Source organism: Salvelinus namaycush, unplaced genomic scaffold (assembly GCF_016432855.1).
Source record: "Salvelinus namaycush isolate Seneca unplaced genomic scaffold, SaNama_1.0 Scaffold348, whole genome shotgun sequence".
Taxonomy (NCBI): domain Eukaryota; kingdom Metazoa; phylum Chordata; class Actinopteri; order Salmoniformes; family Salmonidae; genus Salvelinus; species Salvelinus namaycush.
In genome coordinates, this window is record NW_024060430.1 from 56,853 (window position 1) to 66,613 (window position 9,761).

A 9,761-nucleotide genomic window follows, 5' to 3' on the forward strand; every position below is an offset into this window, starting at 1 on the left:
GGGGCCATGCATGATCATGCTGAAACATGAGGTCATGGTGGCGGATTAATTGCACGACAATGGGCCTCAGGATCTCGTCACAGTATCTCTGTGCATTCAAATTGTCATCTATAAAATGCAATTGTTTTTGTCTGTAGCTTATGCCTGCCCATAACCCCATCGCCACAATGGAGCACTCTGTTCACAACGTTGACATCAGCTAACCGCTCGCACACACACCATACACTTGGTCTGTAGTTGTGAGGCCGGTTGGATGTACTGTAAGGTTCTCTTAAACAACGTTGGAGGCGACTTATGGTAGAGAAATTAACATTCAATTATCTGGCAACAGCTCTGGTGTACATTCCTGCAGTCAGCATGCCAATTGCACACTCCCTGACATCTGGCATTGTGTGGTGACAAAACCGCACATTTTAGAGATATGTTTGTCCCCAGCACAAGGTGCACCTATGAAATGACCATGCTGTTTAAATAGCTTCTTGATTTGCCACACACATCAGGTGGATGGATTAATTTGGCAAAGGAGAAATGCTCACTAACAGCAACGTAAACAAATTTGTGCACAAAAATATTGAGAGAAACAAGCTTTTTGTGCATATTAAACATTTCTGGGATCTTTTATTTTAGCTCATGAAACATTGGACCAACACTTTACATGTTGCGTTTGTATTTTTGTTCAGTGTATATAAAACATGTGCTTACCATGAATGAGATATGTGGTTGTCCCACCTAGCCATCTTAAGATGAATGCACTAACTGTAAGTCGCTCTGGATAAGTGTCTGCTAAATGACTAAAATGTAAATGTCATATTTAGCCTGCATGTAAAATAATGGCATTTTGAAAATGCACAAATGTTTTAGTGAAGTTATGCTTGAATATAAGAAAAAACACTAGATGCATAAGTTACCAGAATGCAGGCTAGAGGGTAACAGATGTCATATTTAATGTCAAACATATCACTTGTCATTCAATATTTCAAGCAAAGCAAAACCTAATTAAAAGTGAAAACAAAATACACAATTAACCATCTAAAATGTTGGATTCATGTTCTGAAAAAAATAAAAGAAATACAGCTCTTTATTCTACTTAACTTATATCTCATTTCCCCTCACAAAAATAATGAATGCTTGTTTTTGTATAATGTAAACACTATCCACAATTCAAAACATATGGTACAGAAAAAGCAACTTAATTTGACATAATCAACATAATTCTGTCTTGAAAGGCATGGTGGGGTGGGGATTTCCAATTCTTCCTCCGTGGCAGATAGTTAGGTAGTCTCTTCCTCACTCCCGATGGACCAGGACAAACAGACCCAGCAGGAAGAGAACAGCGTACTGGGAAGGGGAAGAACAAAATATTAGTATCCCTGTTCCGAGGATCTGAAACCAACAGCTTTCTGTCTGCCAGTTGCTCTCCCACTGTTTAGTGTCTGGCTGCTGGTCAGGCTCTCTAACCTTTAGAGTACCTGCATCACGCTCCTAATAAGGCTGAATTTAGTAAACAATTCATAAAACCTTAGGTGATATTCCTTCTAGTGATGACGATGTAAAATATCTTACCTTGAATTTGGGATAGTCGTTCATCAGAATGGTAACGATTCCGATGTATGGTACAAACCTGGAGACAAAATTGACATTCAACATCAGATGACATGTTCATGACAATGTCATGACGCTGTTATGACGTACAATTCAATTAAATTATTACCTAACATTACATCTTCAATAGTTAAAAACAGTGGTGGAAAAAGTACTCAATTGTCGTACTTGAGTAAAAGTAAAGATACCGTAGAAAATGAAAGTAAAAGTCACCCAGTAAAATACTACTTGAGTAAAAGTCTAAAAGTATTTGGTTTTAAATATATTTAAGTATCAAAAGTAAATGGAATTGCTAAAATGTACTTAAGTATCAAAAGTCAAAGCATAAATCCTTTCAAATTCCTTATATTAAGCAAATCAGACAGCAACATTTTCGATATACGGATAGCCAGGGGCACACTCCAACACTCAGACATAATTTACAAATGAAGCATTCTGAGATGTCCATACCCAACTACAACATTTACCGTCAAGATAGAACTGCCAAAGGGGGAGGAGTTGCAATATACTGCAGAGATAGCTTGCAAAGTTCTGTCATACTTTTCAGGTCTATGCCCAAACAGTTCGAGCTTCTAATTTAAAAAATGAATCTCTCCAGAAATAAGTCTCTTGCCGTTGCCGCCTGTTATAGACCCCCCTCAGCTCCCAGCTGTGCCCTGGACACCATATGTGAATTGATTGCCCCTCATCTATCTTCAGAGTTCGTTCAGTTAGGTGACCTAAACTGGGATATGCTTAATACCCCGGCAGTCCTACAATCTAAGCTTGATGCCCTCAATCTCACTCAAATTATCAAGGAACCCACCAGGTACAACCCTAAAATCTGTAAACGTGGGCACCGTCATAGATATTATCCTGACCAACTTGCCCTCCAAATACACCTCTGCTGTTTTCAATCAGGATCTCAGCTATCACTGCCTCATTGCCTGCATCCGCTATGGGTCCGCGGTCAAACGACCACTTCTCATCACCTTTCTAATCGACCTGGCCCGGGTATCCTGGAAGGATATTGACCTCATCCCGTCAGTCGAGGATGCCTCGTCGTTCTTAAAAAGTAATTTCCTCACCATCTTAAATAAGCATTCCCCTTTCAATTTTTTTTTAGAACTAAGAACAGATATAGCCCTTGGTTCACTCCAGACCTGACTGCCCTTGACCAGCACAAAAACATCCTGTGGCGGACTGCAATAGCATCGAATAGTACCCGCAATATGCAACTTTTCAGGTAAGTCAGGAACCAATACACGCAGTCAGTCAGGAAAGCAAAGGCTAGCATTTTCGAACAGAAATTTGCATCCTGTAGCTCTAACTCCAAAAAGTTTTGGGACACTAAAGTCCATGGAGAACAAGAGCACCTCCTCCCAGCTGCCCACTGCTCTGAGGCTAGGTAACACAGTCACCACCGATAAATCCACGATAATCGAAAATTTCAATAAGAATTTCTCTACGGCTGGCCATGCTTTCCCAGCCGCTCCGTCCCAGATGTTCTGAAGGAGCTGCAAAACCTGGACCCATACAAATCAGCTGGGCTAGACTATCTGCCACTATTGTTGCAACCCCTATTACCAGTCTGTTCAACCTCTCTTTTGCATAGATCCCTAAAGATTGGGAAGCTGCCGTGGTCATCCTCCTCTTCAAAGGGGGTGACACTCTAGACCCAAACTGTTATAGACCTATATCCATCCTGCCCTGCCTCTCTAAAGTCTTCGAAAGCCAAGTTAATAAACAGATCACTGACCATTTCGAATCCCACTGTACCTTCTCCGCTGTGCAATCCGGTTTCCGAGCTAGTCACGGGTACACCTCAGCCACACTCAAGGTACTAAACGATATCATAACCGCCATCGATAAAAGACAGTATTGTGCAGCCGTCTTCATCAACCTGGCCAAGGCTTTCGACTCTGTCAATCACCGTATTCTTATCGGCAGACTCAATAGCCTTGGTTTCTCAAATGACTGCCTCGCCTGGTTCACCAACTACTTCGCAGACAGAGTTCAGTGTGTCAAATCGGAGGGCCTGTTGTCCGGACCTCTGGCAGTCTCTATGGGGGTACCACAGGGTTCAATTCTCGGGCCGACTCTTTTCTCTGTATATATCAATGATGTCGCTCTTGCTGCGGGTGATTCCCTGATCCACCTCTACGCAGACGACACTATTCTGTATACATCTGGCCCTTCTTTGGACACTGTGCTAACTAACCTCCAAACGAGCTTCAATGCCATACAACTCTCCTTCCGTGGCCTCCAACTGCTTTTAAACGCCAGTAACACCAAATGCATGCTTTTCAACCGTTTGCTGCCTGCACCCGTCCGCCCGACTAGCATCACTACCCTGGACGGTTATGACCTAGAATATGTGGACAACTACAAATACCTAGGTGTCTGGCTAGACTGTAAACTCTCCTTCCAGACTCATATTAAATATCTCCAATCCAAAATCAAATCTAGAATCGGCGTTCTATTTCGCAAACAAAGCCTCCTTCACTCACGCCGCCAAACTTACCCTAGTAAAACTGACTATCCTACCGATCCTCGACTTCAGCGATGTCATCTACAAAATAGCTTCCAATAATCTACTCAGCAAACTGGATGCAGTCTATCACAGTGCCATCCATGTTGTTACCAAAGCGCCTTATACCACCCACCACTGCGACCTGTATGCTGTAGTCGGCTGGCCCTCGCTACATATTCGTCGCCATACCCACTGGCTCCAGGTCATCTAGAAGTCTATGCTAGGTAAAGCTCTGCCTTATCTCAGCTCACTGGTCACGATAACAACACCCACCCGTAGCACTCGCTCCAGCAGGTATATCTCACTGGTCATCCCCAAAGCCAACACCTCCTTTGGCCGCCTTTCCTTCCAGTTCTCTGCTGCCAGTGACTGGAACGAATTGCAAAAAAATCTATGAAGCTGGAGACTTATATTTCGCTCACCAACTTTAAACATCAGCTATCTGAGCAGCTAACCGATCGCTGCACATACTCCATCTGTAAATAGCACACCCAATCTACCTACCTCATCCCCATATTGTTTTTATTTACTTTTTTGCACACCAGTATCTCTACTTGTACATCATCATCTGCTCATTTATCACTCCAGTGTTAATCTGCTAAATTGTAATTATTTCACTACTATGGCCTATTTATTGCCTACCTCCTCACACCATTTGCACATACTGTATATAGACTTTCTTTTTTCTATTGTGTTATTGACTGTACGCTTGTTTATTCCATGTATAACTGTGTTGTTGTTTGTGTCGCACTGCTTTGCTTTATCTTGGCCAGGTCGCAGTTGTAAATGAGAACTTGTTCTCAACTGGCCTACCTGGTTAAATAAAGGTGAAATAAAAAATAAAATAAAAATGTAGTGAAGTAAAAGTTCACCAAAAACATAAATAGTAAAGCCAACTTTAAAGTATGTTCACACCTGGTTAAATACTTGAGAAGGGTTAAAGCAAAAACAAAAAAAAACCCGTGACGGAAACTTGTCTGGCGCCAAGTTAACCTGCCCTTTCACGTCAGAAAGTCATGGCCATCATGCTTTCAGGGAAAGAGGATAATTGTGTACATGTATTAGACCTAAACTGCGAGTTTGACCAATTCCAGTCCCCTTCCTTAGAGGGTCCGGGGTCCACCCTGGGATAATTTGTAAGTAGAAGACTGAGAAGCTCAGTTCTGGTGACTTTGTAAAGGGACATTCTACTCCAAAATGAAAGTAAAATTACGCTGAAACCATTTCAAATTAAATTACCACCTCCAGAAATTTGTCCAATAAAATATTGGTAAAATCATATTGGACCATGCATATAGCCTATGCATGGTCTATATCAGATATGCTATAAGCAATATCACCTGTAGCCCAACTGATGCAGCATAGTGACTATAAAATGTACACAGGCTGAAGCATGGAGTTTGTCCATCTGCATTTACCCATTGGACACAACATCCTGATTGTTATTAATAACTATACTTTTATTATAAATATACTGTATATCAATTAATTATTATTCACTCGAAAAAATTGATATTTTTTGGTTTCTATTACAAACTGTCATTGTCCATTTAAGACACCGTTGCCCCTTTTAGAGCTGTTGCATATTGATTCAAAGTCTTTTCGGTCAGCCGGATCATTTGGCTCCTTTCACCTAAAAGAGCTTCTCATTTGGCTCCCAAACGGCTCCTCATCAGTAGTGCTTAGAAATGTACATAAAACCATGAAAAATGGTCAACCCCTAATTTAAAGCCTAAAATGTTACCTACCATTATGTTAGATCGTGAAATTTGAGTTCAAATACATTTTTACCTGACCAAATTATTAGATGGCTTGCAAAAATAAAAAATAAAATAAAAAGACCAAAAAAAGCACTGAAAAAAAGTGCGTAGTGCAGAATGAGGGTCTCTCCTCACAGTATGGTTCCTGCACTGAGGAATTACCATCTTCAGAGAATATTTTTTATAATTTATCTGCAGATAGTCGATGTCTGGAGATCAAAAAGCAGCAGTATGCACATCAGGGAGTCAAATAAACTGGGGGGGGGGGGGAAATGGCAAAAAAGAACCTAATCCTTTAAAAAAAGCAGTTTGTTCGCAAACTACCCATCACTACTTTGCGCAGAAGTGCCTAAACCATGCTCTGTTCTAACCAGAGCATTTCTAAAATGATGCCACTCGCATAATTGAAGGAGTAGAGAAATAAACGTGGTAGCAATGGAAAACTGGGATCCTCCTCTTAAATAATAAAAAAAAAAGGCCAAACCCACTTTCAAAATACATTTGCCAAAACTGCTCTCGCAACTTGAATGTGCCTCGAGTGTAGGGATGTGACAAATGGAAAAAATGTCTTAACTTTTAAACTGCCATTTTCATCTGAACATCCGAGTGTCAGCAACAGTATGTCAGTTCAGTACACACAGCGTAACAGAGAAAATAACATATTTGATAATACATTTATTTGGGAAAATATTACTTCATATTAGGTTATGTGATCTCCAAATCAGCCCCCCCCCGCCCCACCTTTCCCCGAGATTCTTATTGCGGATCTACACGATCTCAAATCCGTCACTGTGATGGAGAACTTTAAACCATGCTTGAGCCCTTCCACTACTACAGGCTAGATGAGCGCAGACTCAAGTTCAGTTTAATTTTGCACTAAATAATATCTCAAGAGAAATGGTATCATATAGATCCAGTGAAGTGAAGCATGTGACTGAAGTCATACAGCAGACTAAGCCTAGTATCACTCTGGTGGAATGAGATAAATGCTCACCCTCTGGCTCGTCCCACCACGTCTTTCTTCTCTAGCCAGTGCTGTCCCGGCTTGTACAGCCCTCTGTCATCTACAGAGTTGTTGTCACCTTTGGTCAGGAACTTGATTTCGCCATTTTCCCTGGAGATAAACAACATTTAGATTTAGTTTGGATGTCATACATCGATTTCCTGGCCCCAGAGCAGCTTATAAAGTTGCTCTGACAACGACATTTATTCAGTTACCCAGCATATATTAAAAAAACATATACGAGGTAAGAAATATTACAGAATATTTAGAGCCTAGTTTGAGTGTTATGTAGCAATACAAACTTTTTGTAGGAAGTAGGCCTTCTTAAACTTGTAACAAAGAGAACTATCCCGAGAGAGAACTAGCGTATTTCAATAACTACAGAAACATCATAGACCAACTTTTCATGAATCTTTAGTACTCTGTGTACTATGGGGATCTCTCTGCCCTCTATCCTGAAGACAACAATCTCTCCGACTCTGATGGGGTCCTCGACCCGGTTTGTCAGGAACAGAAGGTCTCCTCGATGGAAAGCAGGCTCCATACTTCCACTGAAACCAAGGACATGTTACAGTCAAGGATAGACAGGTTACTTAAAATTAGCAGATACGCTTCAGACGAACAGTAGGTATGTTGGTGCTACTGCCTGTTCACCCCGCTATCATCCAGAAGGCGAGGCCAGTACAGGTGCATCAAAGCAGGGACCGAGAGACTGAAAAACAGCTTCTATCTCAAGGCCATCAGACTGTTAAACAGCCACCACTAACATTGAGTGGCTGCTGCTAACATACTGACTCAACTCCAGCCACTTTAATAATGGAAAAATTGATGTAAAAATGTATCACTAGCCACTTTAAACAATGCCACTTAATATAATGTTTACATACCCTACATTCCTCATCTCATATGAATATACTGTACTCTATACCATCTACTGCACCTTGCCATCTTTACGTAATACATGTATCACTAGCCACTTTAAACAATGCCACTTTTACATGTTTACATACCCTACATTACTCATCTCATATGTATATACTGTACTCTATACCATCTACTGCATCTTGCCTATGCCGTTCCGTACCATCACTCATTCATATATTTGTATGTACATATTCTTTATCCCTTTACACTTGTGTGTATAAGGTAGTTGTTGTGAAATTGTTAGGTTACTCGTTGGTTATTACTGCATTGTCAGAACTAGAAGCACAAGCATTTCGCTACACTCGCATTAACATCTGCTAACCATGTGTATGTGACAAATAAAATTTGATTTGCTACACTTTGGTTGTGAAAGTGGCAAATTTCCCCTTACTATGTAAAGCGCTTTGAGTGTATTGAAAAGCATCCTATCTACATACATCCAACACCAATGCTTTACCTGAGGACGACAACAATAGGGCTCTCGCTGCCTGTCACGACCATCAGTCCTTTCCAGATCATCAGGGCTGAGGACACTATCATACCAAAATTCAGCACCTGGTAGTAGAGCTGAAAACAAATAAGACAGGTTGTCAGGTTGAGACGAGGATAAGCTAGTGTTCGCTTATAACAACTATATCTACCAACAGCTGGTCCTGGGGACTAACAAGGTGTGCAGGCTTTTGTCCCAACCCAGTACTAATACATATGTTTCAGTTAATAAAGGGTTTGGTGATCAGCAGAATCTAGTAGAAACTAGTAACTTAGGTTGGAATAAAAGTCTGCACACTTTGTAGGTCCTCAGCACCAGGTTTGAAGAAGACTGAAGTAACACCATATTTAGGCAGAGGGGAAATTGTACTGGCTAAAGCTACATTGATTTTGCAAGGTTGCTAGCTAGTTATTTTGATAACCCAGTTTATCATGCATGTTCAATAGGCGATGTAACGTATTTAACTAGCTGGGTAATTGTCTTTGTACATGATTAAGACAACACGGAAAGCTGGGTGCTAGTTAGCATAGACGACTTGACATTTTAAGCAACGTGTTATTAACCAGCCGGCTAATGTTGCTATCATAACTAGATAGCTAGCTAACTAGCCTCGGAAGAATCCGTCACGTTCACACATCAAAAACAGTATTACCGTACATACCTGGCGCTTATTCATCCGCCGCACATCATCAAGGAAATCTAAAGACAACATCGTCCCGGTATTGAGTTTATAAAATTACCTAAATTAAATAAAAACCAGTGATCGATACATAAAAAGCGAACATATGGATGAACGTCCGAGAAACTTGCATCCAAATCTTCCGGGTACACTAAGCCGGAAGTTCCGCCCACATTCAAAATATTTTGTCGAGGTGTCGCTTCTCGATACGGGGGCTGGCAGACAGAAGGTTTGGATATGCAAATTTTAAGAGCTTTCATTTACTTATGTAGTGAACACCCGATTCAATTGCAATCAGTCGATCTAATCGACAACTATCATTAGAAATCAAGCGAGATGAATCAGACAGTGGGGCGCCGCCTGCAATGAAAGTATGAAAACTCTAAAAGCATAAAAACTATGAGGTCTGAAATATAACAAAACAAGATAGAACTTTCTACAGGCTGGCACACGTTATTATAACATTCACCAGAGAGACAATCACTAGGAAGAGGTATGCTATGTATTGGCCAATGAGAGGCTTTGAAGCCACTAGCCTGCCATATTGTAAGATACAATTAAATCCACCAGCACAGAGAGAAAACTCTTCACTAGTGACCTAAAGAGAGAATACCCTTATCCAGTGACCTACAGAGAGAAAACCCTACTCCAGTGAACTACTGACAGGTCCCATCATCTCTCTCTGACTGAGCAGGGTTTCTGTCACAGGACAGAGGGAGTGAGGCAGGGTAGTAGAGGAAAGCCAAGGTTAGGAGGAACAGCCAGAAACATTGCACCGCTTATAGCTATAC

The 9,761-nt window shown here is 41.1% G+C and overlaps 1 protein-coding gene across 1 annotated transcript; it reads right to left on the reverse strand.

Annotated features, from left to right (window-relative positions):
* Nucleotides 1-920: 920 nt before the first annotated feature.
* LOC120040386 (signal peptidase complex catalytic subunit SEC11A) lies at nucleotides 921-9,127 on the reverse strand. Its single transcript, XM_038985555.1, has 6 exons — nucleotides 8,953-9,127; nucleotides 8,259-8,368; nucleotides 7,279-7,428; nucleotides 6,869-6,988; nucleotides 1,564-1,621; nucleotides 921-1,338 (listed from the first exon to the last, which is right to left on the reverse strand). The coding sequence occupies exons 1-6, from the start codon at nucleotides 9,001-9,003 to the stop codon at nucleotides 1,288-1,290; spliced, it is 540 nt and encodes a 179-aa protein (XP_038841483.1). The 5' UTR covers nucleotides 9,004-9,127; the 3' UTR covers nucleotides 921-1,287.
* Between the last annotated feature and the right edge of the window lie 634 nt (nucleotides 9,128-9,761).

Excerpts from the sequence above, each read along its gene's own strand:
- LOC120040386 (XM_038985555.1), bottom strand. The coding sequence starts at position 9,003 with ATGTTGTCTTTAGATTTCCTTGATGATGTGCGGCGGATGAATAAGCGC. Across the intron at positions 7,429-8,258 it reads CCTATTGTTGTCGTCCTCAG|TGGAAGTATGGAGCCTGCTT; the intron begins GTAAAGCATTGG and ends CCTTGGTTTCAG. Across the intron at positions 1,622-6,868 it reads GTGGTGGGACGAGCCAGAGG|GTTTGTACCATACATCGGAA; the intron begins GTGAGCATTTAT and ends TTTTGTCTCCAG.